The sequence below is a fragment of the Triturus cristatus genome, chromosome 1_2 (genome assembly GCF_964204655.1).
Source record: "Triturus cristatus chromosome 1_2, aTriCri1.1, whole genome shotgun sequence".
Classification (NCBI taxonomy): Eukaryota; Metazoa; Chordata; class Amphibia; order Caudata; family Salamandridae; genus Triturus; species Triturus cristatus.
This window is the reverse complement of record NC_140580.1, coordinates 439,177,021-439,194,020: the sequence shown is the minus strand read 5'-3', so window position 1 is coordinate 439,194,020 and position 17,000 is coordinate 439,177,021. Positions and strand designations below refer to the sequence as shown.

Below are 17,000 nucleotides of genomic sequence, written 5' to 3'. Positions count from 1 at the left end.
AAAGAGCCTAGGAATGTGGCTGGACAAATCCCTGAACTTCAACACTCAAGCAGTAAAGCTCTCTGCCTTGTGTATTGATCTACTGAGAATGCTCCCAAACATTTTCCCCCTCTTTTCCTCCTTCAAAGAGGCTGATGGTCCAGACTATTATTCTTTCCCGCCTGGATTTCTGAAATCCCCTTTACTATGAAGCCCCAAAGGCCACAATAAGAAAACTACAGGTGATACAGAACTCCGCTGCTCGGACCTTGCGCGTTCTACCTAGATATCAGTCTGCCAACTAGCTCTTACTTACCTCCATTGGCTGAGAGGATTAAGTTTAAATCACTATGTATCACCCATAGGGCACTTCTTGACAAAGGGCCTCTGATCTCCCTCACTTTTATATCCCTGTACCTCAACGGGCGAACCTTAATGCTTCTCCATGGCCCACCTAGCCATAGTCCCTAGGTTCAGAAAGGTAAAATGAGGAGGGTGCTCCCTTGCCTACAATGCGGCTAAATTATTGAACAGCCTTCTGCATTCTCTGAGATCAGCTAATAGGGAACTTCCAATTCAAAAAGTATTATAGACCTGACTTTTCCAGGAACAGATCCAGGCAATCCTCATCTATCCGGTCTGGGCCGCACTGTCAGCTCTGGGATGCCTAAGGGTAGCCTTGTGCTCTATAAATGCTGTATAGATAAATAATGTCAATTGTCATTGGAATGATCTCCGTAGTAGCCCTTCAGTCCGAGTGGAGAGTTTACTCCAAGGATAATGAACTCCACTTGCCTCCTGTATATGCCTCATGGTAAATCCATAAGCTGTGATTCCTGTTACACCATAGACTGCTCTAAGGGGTTTGACTGCAGATCTGTCCTTTACTGTCTGGTACCCATCACTAGATAGGAGACCATCCTGCTGTGGACCCTCATCGGGCTACAAGAGCAAGATGTTCACCTCCCCAAGTTTGTGTGAAGGTCAAGGCTTTCTTCCGCAACCTCCTGTTCTGAGATGTATTTTAGACCTAGAGAATATTGTATGATTCAATGACCATGCGCTTCTTGTTTTCCTCATTGCTTTGTTGGTAACCGTGGTTTGAATGCTTGAATCAACTGCAACAGAAATCCAGCAAGTGTCTTTCCCCTGTATAAGAATTGTTTTAACTAAAACACAGTAATGAAGCTATATAACTGTTAATGCTGTCTTTGATATTCTGATCGATAATTGATGGTGTCTTCATATGATCCGGGTGGTACTATCCTGAAGTCCTCAAGAATAGATGAGGTAATGTGCCCCTAACAGAATCAAAATAATAAGTAAAATAGACCGCATAATCAGTTAAATAAGAATTCTTTAGGCCATGTTCAAATTAGAAAGCACGAAAGTTTATTAAAGAATCAAAAGCACTACAGAAGACAAAAATATAGTCAGCCATTCAATAGAGGGAATTAGCATAAGGCTCAGTCAAATGCAGCATAAAGCCTGACAAAAAATTCGATATCCTAAGTATGAGACAGACTTAAAAGGGTCTGCTCTCTAAGAATTAGGAGATTGACTTTGGCTCACCTCCAGTTTGAGCCCTCTTTATAATAAAATTCACAGTGAAAATCTCATGGTCAGCATTAGGTGATCAAATTTGTAACATAGGTTTAACAAAACAGAATACAGAAGGTAATTCATCATCTAGCACCATCCTAAAACCCTCACTTAAATGAATATTGCCGAAACAACTTTTGACCTTATGTCTTAGGATGGGACTGTACAAATGTAGTTAGTTACACTCTAAACAATGACACTCATTTTATAAATGGACCCCCTGAAAGCAGGCAGGAAAAGGACTTGAACTGTTGTATTTTTGTGGAAGGCTTTCTCTGAGTTCCAAGGAAAAAATGGCAACAAATCATATAATTATTTATCAATCAGAAACATCTTAAAGAAATACATGTAGCACCATACACGTGCCAGGACACTCAAGTGCATTATAAAGAAAAAAGTTGGGACTATTGGAATTTAAATTAATTTTCAAAAAGGAAGTCTGGTGTAGTTGGCCACAACAGAGGAGAATGACCTCAACTCTTTTTAGAAGATTGGTAATCCAATGTCAAGGAAATACCGTTTGCAATACTACTTCACTTTTTTACTTTCTGCAGTTCAATTGTTATTGCTCATGGTTTTAAGACAGCAGACAGCTGCAAGTGTAAAGATGATTTGCAGCTTTAGTACATATTTAATTTCCCTGCTTTAGTCTAGAATAGCCTTCTAAAGCATACAAAAAGTGATGGGTGGAATGCATGAATTAATCTCGGCCACTGGTACTCTGGCCACATCCCAGTCCCATTGTTATTCTGGACACCATGCCACATCAGTTTGGACCGTGAACCAGAACACCAGTCACCCAGGACCCGTTTCACTCTTGTTATGGGCTCATCAGCGGGATATAGCTTAGTTCCAGTGACAAGATGCATGGGACCCATGTCTTGGCATACCTATCCACCTTAGAGCTACATACTAAATTATACAAAAAGTGATGGGTGGAATGCTTGAATTAATCTCAGCCACTGGTAATTACTTGGGCTACATGCTTGTCCATTGTTGTTTGGCACACCATGCCACTGCAGTTTGGAACCAGTTATATGCAAATCAGTCTTGACCCTGCTCGAATAGGAACAGCCTAGCCGAATGGTGTATAAAATAACAATGGCTTACCAGTGGCTTTGATTAATTCTAGCATTCCATCCATCACTTTTTTGAGTACTTTGCGTACTCCTAAGTGGGAGGAGTATGCCCAACCGTGGATGCTGTGCACAGTGTGTCACTGGAATCAAGCTGTACCCAGCTGATGAGCCCAGAAGTAGGGCGAAGCCAGTCCTAGGTTGCTTGTATTCCGATTCAGGGTGGACCTGGTTTGGCAGTTAGGTGGACAGTTCAGATTGGAGCAGGATCACAATTGATTTGCATATAGATGGGTCCAAATTGAGGTGACATGATGTGCAAAATAAGGTAAACAACGTTTACCACAACTCTTCTTCCCCGCAGGGAATCACAACGCTGCTGTTACAACGACCGCGTTGTGATTCCCCGTACCAATACTCCGCAAGTCGGAACAACGACTTGCGGGGGGGGGGGGGGGGGGAGTCGGTGTTCTGACTTGCAGAGTAATGGTATGCGGAATCCCAACGCAGTTGTTGTAACAACCGCGTTGTGATTCCCTGCGGGGAAAAAGTCTGCGGGATAACAACATACATTCGCAAAATAACAATGGATTGGGCTGTGGCCCTGAGTAATTATCAGTGGCTGAGATTAATTGAAGTATTCTATCCTTCACTTTTTTGTGTACTTTATCTGTCTAGAATAGGTCACATGGTACAAAATAGAGAAAATATTTTTGGGTTATCTTCACATGTTATATATTGATATTTAAGTGCAAATCATATGTTAATTATATGATGATTGTGTGTAAAGTATAAACCATTCTACCAGGATTACATTTGTTGTATAGCATTACATGAATGTGTGTGTGTGTGTGTGTGTGTGTGTGTGTGTGTGTGTGTATATATATATATATATATATATATATATATATATATACACGCACACACACAAATAGAGTGGCATGATAATAGAATGAAGTATAGATACAATGGGGGAACCCTGTGTCCCTCAGAACCTGGGTAAGTATAAGTAAGGCTACAGTGGTTCTGTGGGGGAGAGAACAATTACATTGTAAATGATGAAGAATCTTGTTACCAATATTATATATGACTCTCTGCTTAACCAATATGCCGGAGAGTAAAAGTAGGCTAAATCACAGCGCGCAAGAAAGTGAATATTAGAACACAATAGTACAACAAATTACTCCAAATATTTGCAAAAATTATTATTTGCTATTTTTGAGTTTTTCACAAAACAAATTCAAAATATCTTTTTCAAGGGCTGTCAAGGTGAGGCACAATTATAAAGTGACAAGTGTTTCAAAGTGAAAATGGGTGCCCAGTGGTGATGGTGCAGTGCATATATACAAGAGTGAAGCTATATACAAATATGTAAAAGTTGAAGAATGGTCAGAACAACAACGAAGCCAATATCTCTGGTTTGGGGGTGCCGCTCATTAGTTTGCACCAAGAGATTTGTTAAGACTGAGCCATATGTTATCGTCAACGTTTTGACCCTGATAATGCGTTAGTGTGGTGTCATAGTGGGTCTTCCTCAGGACAAAGGACAGCCCAGCCTTTAGGACTGCTGATTGTGAAGCGTTAACATCCACAGAATTTAAGCCTGGATTCTCTTCGAATTATCTCCTGTTCCCTGATTCATTTCCTACTGAACATGGTGCACAACTTGGCTGTGTTATTTTAAGGAAAATTATTCACTTTACCTCATCTCAGAGATTCCACTTGCCTGAGCCTTCCTGACAAGTGCAGATCTTTCTTGCAGCCTCCACTCAGCGAGGGACACCTAGGGATACTTCCCACTTGCTGGGCTGTCCTTTGTCCTGAAGAAGACCCGCTATGACACCGCACTAACACATTACCAGGGTCGAAACGTCGCCGATAACACATGGCTCAGTCTTAACAAATCTCTTGGTGCACACTAATGAGCGGCCCCCCACAACCAGAGATATTGGCTTTGTTGTTGTTCTGACCATTCTTCAACTTGTACATATTTGTATATAGCTTCATTCTTGTATATATGCACTGCACCACCACCACTGGGCACCCATTGTCACTTTGAAACACTTGTCACTTTATAATTGTGCCTCACCTTGACAGCCCTTGAAAAATATATTTTCAATTTGTTTTGTGAAAAACACAAAAATAGCAAATAATAATAATTTTTGCAAACATTTGGAGTTCTTTGTTGTACTATTGTGTTCCAATATTCACTTTCTTGCACGCTGTGATTTAGCCTACTTTTACTCTCCGGCATATTGGTTAAGCAGAGAGTCATATATAATATTGGTAACAAGATTCGTCCCGTTACAATGTAATTGTTCTATCCCCCACAGAACCACTGTAGCCTTACTGATAATAGAATGAAAGCAGGAAATGCAGTCAAAAACTATTAAAATATGATATGCAGTAATTAAGAGGTCTATTGCATGACCTACCATGTACTCTGACATACCCTCATGTGAAGTGAAATCTTTCTGGAGAGATGCCTGTGCTTTTTCTGCATTGGATTAAATAAAGGATTAGGAAGGCTGAAAGATATGTGCAACCTTTCATGTTGACGGGTGCGCTAAATTGTCTTTATGACATTTAACTCTTTGTTTCTTGTTTGCTTGGATTATGCCTGTCTTTTTGCTTGCACAGCCCAACACATGTGAAAGGAATACGCCTCTGTGGAGAGGTTGTGCTGGATGTTAGGGGGTTGTGGGGGTTTAGGTAGACCGCTTTAAGCCTACTTGTTAACTTCTCCTGCTCCAAAGGCTATCTCGCAAGTATCCTTGGTCACCTGTAAACACAAGGACAAGAGATGCAGCCTGGGAAATGGAATGGAACCTGCATCAAAAGAAGACGTACTTGCATATACGAAAAAAGATAGCCGATCCCTTCAAAAGAATTTTTTTTAAAAAAAACAATAAGTCTGATATCCCGTTTCTCTGAATGCCTTGTGCCATAACGAGAAGTTTAATTTGCGCAAGAAATATCCGCCTATGATACATTGAGCACCATACTGAAAATTAGCCCTCGGCCAGCCCAGAGAGCACAATGACACAGTATTCGTTTTTAGTGTGCAGGGAACTCGTTCCTCAGATGAACGTTTAAAAAAATCATTCACCTGCAAGTTAATAAAGCTTAGCTATGTTGACAGGGGTCCTGTCATGAAGAGGCTACTACGCAACAAACGACTCGAAACTCAACCACGTGTAGACTTTTTGCAACACATGATCGATCGAATAAACATTGCCCAAATATTACCACCTGACTGGAGGAACAGAACAGCGTAGAGAGAGTTGTAACCAAAGCCTGCCTCTGAGGCCGTGATTGAAAGTCCTGTGGTCGAAAGTACTGTGGTTGAAGGCAGGGCCGGCGTTAGTGCTGGTAGCGCCCTGTGCGACAATGTTTGTAGGTGCCCCCCCAATGACCACCTCCCTCCACCACGGATTCTCTCACTAGCACCCTTTAACAGTGACCAAGTCTCCATAACCACACTCTCTCAGATACATTGAATTAGTTATATAGCGCCACTCATACCAGTGTAGGGTGTCCGAGCACTTTGCATCACACGCACATTACACAGAGACAACCAATCATACGTGTTTAAATCAGTGTATAGGAAATGTTACATAAGCCAAAGGACTAAAAGTGTAGGAGTCACATGTCATCCATACTGGTTGACAGTATAGTTCAAGAGTGCTTGGTGTAGAGAAGCATAAACTCAGAGTCGAAAAAAACCCAGCATAGTTGGGAGTTTTCTTTAATAATAATCGATTTCTAGCTAAATTAACCCTTTTTGCAACATTAATCAATGCTGTAATAATGTATACTTTGCAGTGTGTATGCAGTTCTAGGATTAAAGTTAATAGCTCACTATTCTATATTAGGACTTTAAGTTCTAAATAGCAAATAACAAAATGATGTCTCGTTTAAAAGCAGTAACCTGCTGATTTGTTTAGATTATTTGCACTCTGTAATCTACTTGGTACACGTTCTTTGCAGCAGGCGTATTAACCCTCTGCACTAACTTCATCTAAGTCAAAACCTCAGCTATACAAAACACTGATCTCTCTCCAGGAAGATAATTAATCACACGAGTTATCTTGACATTTATGTGAGGCCTGGTAATTACCGGTGGAAAGAAACGCTGCCGCAGGTGCTTCAAAAGCATAATAAACTTTCAAACACGGCGCCCCCAAGAAGCCAGCACCCGGTGCGGTGGCACCGGTCGCACTGCCCTAAAGCCGGCCCTGGTTGAAGGGACCCTTGGTCCCATTCTCGCGATCCTACATAAATGGCGCTGAGAGGCTGAGCCAGAACCTGCACCGTGGACATGTCACTCTGCCTCATGTGCCACACATTTATTGTCTTTCTGCAGTTACACGGCAGACACTTGTACGGCCGCCGAGGTCAATGTAAGAATATTGTGTAACAGTGCGGCGGCCGCCTGTAGTCTAATAAAGCCCATTTGTACGTCATCCAACCCCGCAGAACTGTAAAACACACAGTCCTTTTAGAGTCCTGTGTACCGAAACGTTTTCACTTGTTGAGAGAAAAGTGAAAGACAATCTGCTTTTGGAATGCACACGCTTTAAAAAAAATAATAATAATAAAGAAATAAATTTTAAGCGATTCGTATTTTGTCCCGGAAATGACTCCCAAAAGCGCAGCGAATATTTGGGCTTTAAAATCAGCACGGTATTTTGCAAAGCGAGTTCAGTAATTCTAAATGACAGGTTGAGTTGCGAAAGGAAATACAATTCAGTCTAAATTGTACAGAAGTATATTGTTTATTCAGACGTCAGTCGTGTTTTATTTATATTTGCCCGAGTTGGTCGCTTCAGACGTCAGTCGTGTTTTATTTATATTTGCCTGAGTTGGTCGCTTTCGTTTTTTTGCCAGTTAAAGACTCGTTAGTCACTGTAGCAACATTAAAGTGAAAACATGAAACTCTAATCTGCTTGAATACGGGATATATGCTACAGGTGATCTGAACTACATTACTCTGGGAATCATTTTTCCTGTGGTTAGTTTCAGATTAGATTATTTTAAAATGTTGGAAAAATGTTAAGGTGTCAGAAGCTACCTATAAGATACTGGTGAGTTCTGTGTCATTTAAACGTTGGCTGAAAATATGAATTATACTTTATGACGTTGTCATTTCAGAAAGACAGCTGTGCCCAAGCATGGCCGGCTCCAACACACTTCCTGCAAATTTAGCAGGAGTGAGCAAAGAGCTGGTGGAGTTACAGCACCTGATTCAGTTTCCGGAAGAGATTGCGAGCATCCTGACCGACCAGGAGCAGGAGCTCTACCGGAAGGTCCTACCCATTGACTACCTCTGCTTTCTAACCCGGAACATGGTCAGTGAGGAAAACCAGAGCAAGCTTCCGTGCACCAGAGAGTCCTTGTCTGCAACGCTTCTTTCCACGCAGAACGGGGACTGCAATTCCATTGAGGGTCTCGTGACGAGATTCAATGAGGTAAGTTTTTTTTGTGGCTCCCTGTATGATTTTGTAGCGATTTTTAATGTCAGATAACACAGTATCGAGTTAGCGCAAATAACGTTTTGTCTAAATTTCCCCCCAAAATATTGCATATCATGCACTGATAAAGTATTAGGAAACTATTTTAAAGTTGCAGTATTATTCTTTCAAACTGGTAATATTTTATCCATTTATGTATTGATTGAATTGGAGATCCTTTCTAATGGGAATGCTAATTGTAAGGTTAAAAGTGGGAAGAAAAAGTAGTTCTGTGCAGTGAGATGGATACATGAAAAAATGAAGTGCATCCAAAGTAATGTTTTAAGTTTGTATGTACAAGATATTCATATGTGCATGGTGGTGCACATTCATGTCTAAGGATCCCTTTGATGGTGGGTACTGGTGATCTTTATGCCTCGTGGGGCATCGACCCGAAACAATAGCTTTGTTGGCAATGGACATTACCATTATTCAAAAAGAATTTGCAATGTACATTTCATGTCATGGGCATTTATGTGCCCGGTCTATAGTTACAGGTGAGTAGAAGTTTGGATGGAGACAACTGTATAGGTTCTATAATATAAGGAGGTGGGTTTTGAATGCGGTTCCATAAGGCAGGCAGAGGTCTGTTATGGCAGCAGGGGTGTAACACAGGCCCCCGCAGCCCCCACAGTGCGGGGGGGCCCCAAGCTCCAGGGGCCCCCTCAGCACAGCACTTCAGCTGGAGAGGTCCTAATAGAGTCCGGAGGGGGTCCCTCTACATACCCTTGCAGGGGGGGCCCCTCAATTATCATTACGCCACTGTATGGCAGGTGCCCGACGGGTGATATCTGAGTGGTTTAAAAGACCCAAATCTTCAGTGGACAGGGAGTGGAATGAAGATGGTCGGGGGAGACTGTTCACTGAGTGTAGCGAGTTAGTAATTAAGAGCAGTGGGGATGACAGGCTGCATGTAGCTTCTAACAATATGTAGAGTAGATTATGATGACCCTGTACTTCGCTGGTAGCTGTCTTGCTATCCTGGTTCATGCCGGGAAAGTAGAACAATTTTGTAGCGACAAAATTAAATATTTTGTCTAGAGCGGAGAAATCTGTACTGCGAAACCTTCACCAGTAAGCTGTGAGCTTAGTTCAATCAGCTCATTACTTTGGCTTTAATCAGGCACACCGTCAAAGGTCAAAGTTTTTCAAATATAGAGCAGGAAGCCAGTGAGTTATTGGAAATTAACCCGTAGTAAATCTTAGGCATGATTACTGTTTGGGATGCAATGAACACCACAACAGGTATATTTGATGGTTGGGTAACATCCTACTCTGGGTTTAAGAAGAAAAGGTACCTAGAAAAAAGGGGCCATTTAAAAGAATTCTGAAAGAACTATGGGGAAATCATAAAAGGAGGCTTGTTGATCTTGAAATAGCATGGTTTCCAATGACTGTCTGCCTTCCCAGTCTTTGCACCATACAAAAAAGTTTCAATACGCTATCTGTAAAGTCAAACAAATGTTGGGAAAGGGTAAACACTGACATGTCTATAAACCTCCATCAAAATGTTGAAATTTCGGTGAATTTGCCATTCAATCAAAGACCAACATTTATCTATATACAATTTTGAAGTAATAAAAAGATTTGATTTGACTTCATTAGATTTTTAAAAATCTTTTGACTACAAGATGTTTGCCAATACAAAACGATATAAAGAGTCTTCTTTCCGGTCTAAAAAACAATACAGATCCTGTAGATTTAGAACATACAAGCAAATGTGTAAATGTGCAATAATGGGAAATTACAGACTTCAAATCTAGTTACAAAGTACTGTCAGTAATAGGGGCATTTTGTGAATTCAGATAGTAGATACAGACAAAAAGAGAGGAGGGCTTTACTGTTAGGTGGGTCTCGTAAGACGTTATCTGGGGTGTTTACTCATATTGGTGAGATATTGCTTGAAGAAATGAGTCTTCAGGTACTTCCAGAATTGAAGGCGGAAAAAAGCTTTACTGATCAGGATGTGGATGAAAATCTAGATTTTTGGTGTATTGTAGGAGAAACCGTATTGTCCTTTTTCTGCTGCACTTTCCAGTATTTTATGTGGTTCATGATTTTATTAGTCAGGTATGAGGGTGCCTAAGTATATCATCTTGAAGATGATACAGCAACTTTTCGACGTGATATGGAGGGTGTGTCTCTGAACATGAGAAAAATGCTCTTTTGGGGAAATATAACTGTGGGATGGCAGCAAGTAGGGCATCATCTCCACTGAGATCTAATAGGAGATTTGCTGTCTGCTGAAAATTCTTCATGCTGTGTAGCAAGATGAGTTGATGCCAGGCTGAGGTTATTTGCAGGTACCAGTGTGAAATCTCAGGGATTTCTTTCTTAGCTCTGTGGTAAAGTAGGAAAGAATAATTTCTTGGACAAACCTGTACATTTTCTTGTTTTGTAGTTGCTGGCAATCAATATAAACTTTTTTTTAAAATTTTGTAGATGACTGACATCTAAATAGGTATTTTGTACACAAGTTGGTCGCACACTGCTCGTCACACCAGCAAGTTGCCCCAAAGGACTGTGGTAAATGTAGTGGCGACGGCAGGTACGCCTATGCCACGATGTGTAAGGAGAACAGTATGTGTTGCATTTAGCCATCCCTGGACACGTGTTTCGAGGTAGTTGCCTCTCGTCAGCAGGGAGCAGGACAGTGTAAAGGGGTGCCGTGTGGACTGCCAAAATGTAATTAAAAACAGGTCAAGTACCTCATGGCGCGCAGGTGCAGATCCAAGGCTCGTCAGCCCGTTAGCTCAAGGGAGCCGTAATAATTTGTACACAAGTTGGTCGCACACTGCTCGTCACACCAGCAAGTTGCCCCAAAGGACTGTGGTAAATGTAGTGGCGACGGCAGGTACGCCTATGCCACGATGTGTAAGGAGAACAGTATGTGTTGCATTTAGCCATCCCTGGACACGTGTTTCGAGGTAGTTGCCTCTCGTCAGCAGGGAGCAGGACAGTGTAAAGGGGTGCCGTGTGGACTGCCAAAATGTAATTAAAAACAGGTCAAGTACCTCTCATGGCGCGCAGGTGCAGATCCAAGGCTCGTCAGCCCGTTAGCTCAAGGGAGCCGTAATAATTTGTACACAAGTTGGTCGCACACTGCTCGTCACACCAGCAAGTTGCCCCAAAGGACTGTGGTAAATGTAGTGGCGACGGCAGGTACGCCTATGCCACGATGTGTAAGGAGAACAGTATGTGTTGCATTTAGCCATCCCTGGACACGTGTTTCGAGGTAGTTGCCTCTCGTCAGCAGGGAGCAGGACAGTGTAAAGGGGTGCCGTGTGGACTGCCAAAATGTAATTAAAAACAGGTCAAGTACCTCTCATGGCGCGCAGGTGCAGATCCAAGGCTCGTCAGCCCGTTAGCTCAAGGGAGCCGTAATAATTTGTACACAAGTTGGTCGCACACTGCTCGTCACACCAGCAAGTTGCCCCAAAGGACTGTGGTAAATGTAGTGGCGACGGCAGGTACGCCTATGCCACGATGTGTAAGGAGAACAGTATGTGTTGCATTTAGCCATCCCTGGACACGTGTTTCGAGGTAGTTGCCTCTCGTCAGCAGGGAGCAGGACAGTGTAAAGGGGTGCCGTGTGGACTGCCAAAATGTAATTAAAAACAGGTCAAGTACCTCTCATGGCGCGCAGGTGCAGATCCAAGGCTCGTCAGCCCGTTAGCTCAAGGGAGCCGTAATAATTTGTACACAAGTTGGTCGCACACTGCTCGTCACACCAGCAAGTTGCCCCAAAGGACTGTGGTAAATGTAGTGGCGACGGCAGGTACGCCTATGCCACGATGTGTAAGGAGAACAGTATGTGTTGCATTTAGCCATCCCTGGACACGTGTTTCGAGGTAGTTGCCTCTCGTCAGCAGGGAGCAGGACAGTGTAAAGGGGTGCCGTGTGGACTGCCAAAATGTAATTAAAAACAGGTCAAGTACCTCTCATGGCGTAGGTATGCCTTTAACAACGAGGCTCAGATTGTTATAAGGCACCTGTTTCCGATTAAAACTTCAGATGTAGCGGAGAATCATCCACATTATAATGAATCTTGACATCCTTGCCTCTCAAGAGGATTCTAAATGGTTCCTTGTAGATAAGAATGGATCCTTTGGAAATGGCAAAGGTTTTTTGGGCTTGGCTCAGACTGGGGGAGGGAGGAGTCGGAGTTGTGAAGCTCATTGTTAGGGATGGGATCTATTGTTCCGGTAGGACAAAAGCCACAGCAGGACTATGCTCATGAAGTCCATTCCTATGGATAGTGTGTTCAGCAGGCCAACATTTTCAGTTCTACAGAGACCGAGACATTGATGAAGACAAATGAACTAGGGTCTCCAACTGTGGCAACCTGAAGGTTATTGTCAAACACTTGGAGGGATTTGTCTTTGCTGCATTTCAGCCTAATGCCAGATTGAGATTCCTAAGAGTTTTTTCTAAGGTTTTTAACCTGACCTTGGAAGAGATCTACTACACAATAGAGGACCTCGCATTGGGCAAGGTGCCTAGTGCACCGTACTTCGTGAATAGAATTGATCACATTGATAATAAAAATCATGTAAGTGCGAACTGCATTTGGAGCTCACTGTAGTATGGGCGCTTTTCTTTGTAATTTCCAATGATGGTTTCCTTTGCTCTATCTCATGTTTTATTTTAAAATGTCCTATTGTTCTTTAGGTGCTCCCTGGAACCGCAACTTGCCGGGTGGCTGTCTGGCTCATGCTCGGAGGAGTCTGGCAGTTGCCTGCTGCTCTGTAGCTGGATAGCCGCTCAGTTGGTCGTTGGTCCATTACCAAAAATAAATACTTGGATACTCTTTTGCTATCCGAAGTTTGAATCTACGTTTGAAGACTCTTTCTTACTTTTCTTACTTGCGGAAACCCATACACTACACTCACCTTGTGAAATACGTAGTAAATCCAACATATGAGGTTTTTGTGGATTTACAAATGTGAATACCATGATGTTGATTTCCATGTGAAAGCAATCGTTTGGCCCAGACTTTTATAGGACCCTGTAAAAAGGCCATTACAGTACAATATTGACAACATTTCTTCCTCTTCCTGCATAAACATGGAACAGCACGTCAGTTTCCGGTCAGAAATTGGAGGGTCCGGAGAACTCACTCTAAAGTTTACTTAAACCACATGTTGCGTTTGGCTCTCTCTAATTTAGATATTCGCTTTCACAAAACCTCTTGAAATTCAAGGTACTTTTTATGTGGTGCTATCCCAGATGTCATGAATCTGGTATTCTGCCACCCAGTTCCAAAATGATGTCTCCGCAAAAAGGATAATGTCACTGTTGACTTCTGACAGATTGACTGTGAGGGAAACTCACCGTCACTTAATATAATTTCACTATACTTGCAGTGAGGGATAACCATTACATCACTGAGATCCTACCTCCATAGTTAAAGATTCTTTTTTGGGGGGGGGGGGGGGGGTCATTGAAAAGATGATTCGCCTCAACTGGATTTTCAATTTTTGCTCTAAAGTTGTGGTACTTCGCAGTCATGCATAACATATGTTTTTAAAAGGATTTTTCTTCAAGTAGCCAATTAGGGTACCATATGTGGCTACCATTTGGGCTTAGGTCCCTATACATGTTCAGAGATATACTATTGTAAGTGACCTCATTTATTTCACTAAATTTTAGGTTGTGCTCCACATAGTGTGCTTGAAGATCCTTTGAAGATTATTTTTTTCCGGATCTGGTTACCCAGTAAATCTCTCCCTACTGAAATGATTAATCCTATTAGTTAGTTTCCATATGTGTTTTTAGACCTCTGGGTAGTACTGTTCACACAAAAAGGAAAATAGGGACTTGTCATTTAAATTTGGAGTATCATGATTAATTGACAGTAAATCCTTGTCCATGCCATTAATGAGTGACGAAAACTGAGCAGGGGCCAGTTCTCAAACTTGGTCAAGTGTTTTGTTACAGAAATTGCAGGTGATCTTACTCTATTGCTCTGCCGAGCTTCAGCATAATGGTACTATTGTAACCCTGCAACTGGGCATACTTATATCATGCCACATGTTTCACGGAGCAGTCATAGCACAAAGTCAAATGTCACTTGCTGATTGATAAAAGTAAGGTAGAGAGACCCCTTGCAAACACTGATTGTAAGAAATTGGGGTATTAGGGGAGTGGGGTAAGTCCTCAACTCAAGTAATAGTCAAAATGCTTGTCAGGGCAAACCACTAAAGTCGTTAAATTAACCTCTATTACATAGAGCAGACAGACTTAACTTTAAGGCAATGTGTGGAATATTTATACAGTATTAAAACAGACTATAAAAGTCCCAAAACAAAGTAGAACAGTAGTTTAAAATTTAATAAACAAAAGTACTTCAAAACGACAAATATAATAAGGGAAGCCGGAGCTATAGATTTTTAACGTTTCAAGTAGAAATAGTGCCAAGAAGAACAAAGTGGCAATGATAGTCAATAGTCGAGGTCGAACAGGACTTAAGAGTGCAATTTGACGCTGACACTGATGGAGCACAGGTCAGATTCTCTAATGAGGTTCGCCCTGATCCAAACATTTTACCTTCTGACTTTAGTCCTTTCAGTCCCAATCCACCAAAGGAGTACACTTCTAAATCCGTCCCACCTCCCCCCCCCCCCCCCGCCCCCCTCACCCCCACCCTCTGGACCTATGGGGACTCACTAAGTGGTAGGCAGAGGTCAACAGAAGAGTGAGTCCAGGTCCAGTTGCCACTGGTCAGTTGGTTAGTTGCAGGAAAACACCTCCTCTGGCTTGTTGTGTCCCTGTAGCTTTACTAGGAGGTCAGCCTTATGACCCTTGGAGTCAACTTTTTGCCCTGGGTACAAGAGAGACCAAGCTGGTCCAGTCTGCCAGGGCTCTTCTCAGATTTCAAACAGCAGGTTCTGTCCTCTTCTGATCCTTCTCAGGTCCAGGAGTGTTCTTAAGTGTGTACCTTGAGGTGCCATATTTATGCCTGGGTCAAGCTAGTGGGTGGGAACGGCCCATGGGGATGCCCTAACCAATGTGGAAAAGGTTTCCACTTAGGGCATTTGCAAAATAGCCAAAGTCTTAGGCCACACTAAACTTGGGTGCGGAGGGTTTAGGGGTGTGTGTGGGGAGTGTACTATAGTAATCTTGGTGTCTTCCCACATCTAACACTACAATCCAGTTTTATGCAGTCCCGGCGCCCACAACAATCTTGGAGAAAGAAATCTGGTAAAATCAAATCTGTACTTTCAGCAACCAGACAGTGGATGTACACAAAGTATTTTGGCATTTAGTTTCTCCTTTCAAGTGTGCCCCAAATGATATGTGTAAACCCATTAGACCTGTTGAACAGACTGTGGCTCTTGAATGTCAGAGAGTTATACAGTGATTGGTACATGACTGTCTAGCATAACAACTGATGGGTCCTGCCTAGTGGTCAGCTAACATTTGCCTGTGACAGCGGAGGCCTCTTTGAAGTGCTGCCCAAGTGTCATATTAAAAACTCCAGCAGACTACTCAAGCAGAATGTGACATTCAAGCAGGACTTAACACTTAATGTCAAAGAGGTTCCTCACAGCCTCCTTGCATATTCTGTTATGGTCAGATGGACCAGCTCTACCCATTCAGGTCAGCCTAATGTTTGCTCCTGGGAAGAGTTCACAACTCACTATAGGAGGGCCATCGTCTGCCAGGCGACAGTTGGAAATCAAAGGAAGGCCTTAGAACAGCATTTCCAGAACTGTGGGTTTGCAGTAAATAAAGATGTCCTTACATTTTTTATCTGGTCAAGCTATTGCTCAAAAGTGATGTCAAGCTATTGCTCTTTACTTTTCTTTCTCAGACTTCAAAGTGAGAAGAATCTTTTAAGTTAACCATGTGACAGTCTTGCTGGGGTACATGTAGTGTGGAAGGAAAGACTGTAGGATGTAATTTTTTCTAACACAACATTTAAATACCTGTAAATGAACTGTACACATATTTCAGCATATAACAGCAATTAGGAAAACTAAAATCAATCCTATTTCTTTTTGTAATTCTGATGTGTGCGGGAAACAAAGATTTTAATAGGATCAAAACAAATCTAGGCGCTTTTACTGGGTGATGCCCAAATGATGTTCACTGAAACCCAATTTCCACACGTTATCATTTGTGTGCTATATAGCTTTATCAGTAAAAATTGTATGTCTCTGCAAATTTAGTGGCCATTTCATTGGAAAATGTGCTTTCTGTAAATTGAGGTGTGCTACTGCACAATGCTTTAATACTATATTTGTGACTGTTTGACTAAAAATGCACCACCAAATACATACTACACTCTCTTACTGAATACATTTGTTACACTTTGGGTAAAACTGAGATTTTCACAATCTCTTTGACTTCAGTGATGGAACATTGATGTCAGCATCCCCACTCTGAAAATTGTTCCAGCACTACTGGTGCTGGACTATGTCCCTAACTCCAGTTTTAAAACAAACCCTTGCAGGTAGTCCCAAGCAAGACTCCAGATGAACCTTCCATTATTTGTTGCTCTTTTATTATTTTTTTCACAAAGCCATTTCAACAGAGAATGTGCTTACTATACGTAAACATACACAATCTTCCCACTATATATCCTGTCCAGCAGTCGGGCGGTTGCAGGTCCTGCTTCAAATGCAAACTGAAGATGTGTCCCAGCGTTAAGACACAAACCTTGGACTCCAGAACTGAGTTCAAAAATGAGATTTATTAGCAGCGATGCTTTTGGATCTGATGATCTTCCTCATGGCCACATACAAACAAAATTGTGCACATTCCCCCTTTAAAAAAAAAAAAACGACAATGGAAAACGAAAAAATGCTATCACATAGTCAGTCCC

General features: G+C 42.1%; 1 protein-coding gene across 7 annotated transcripts in view; it reads left to right on the top strand.

The window, feature by feature from the left end:
- Positions 1-17,000, top strand: part of PLCE1 (phospholipase C epsilon 1) — a 932,976-nt gene that overhangs the window by 379,473 nt on the left and 536,503 nt on the right. For all 7 annotated transcript variants that reach the window (XM_085605968.1, XM_085605952.1, XM_085605960.1 and 4 more), the window contains exon 3: positions 7,812-8,128. In XM_085605968.1, the coding sequence (XP_085462094.1) occupies positions 7,812-8,128 (317 nt within the window). The remainder of the gene's footprint in view (positions 1-7,811; positions 8,129-17,000) is intronic.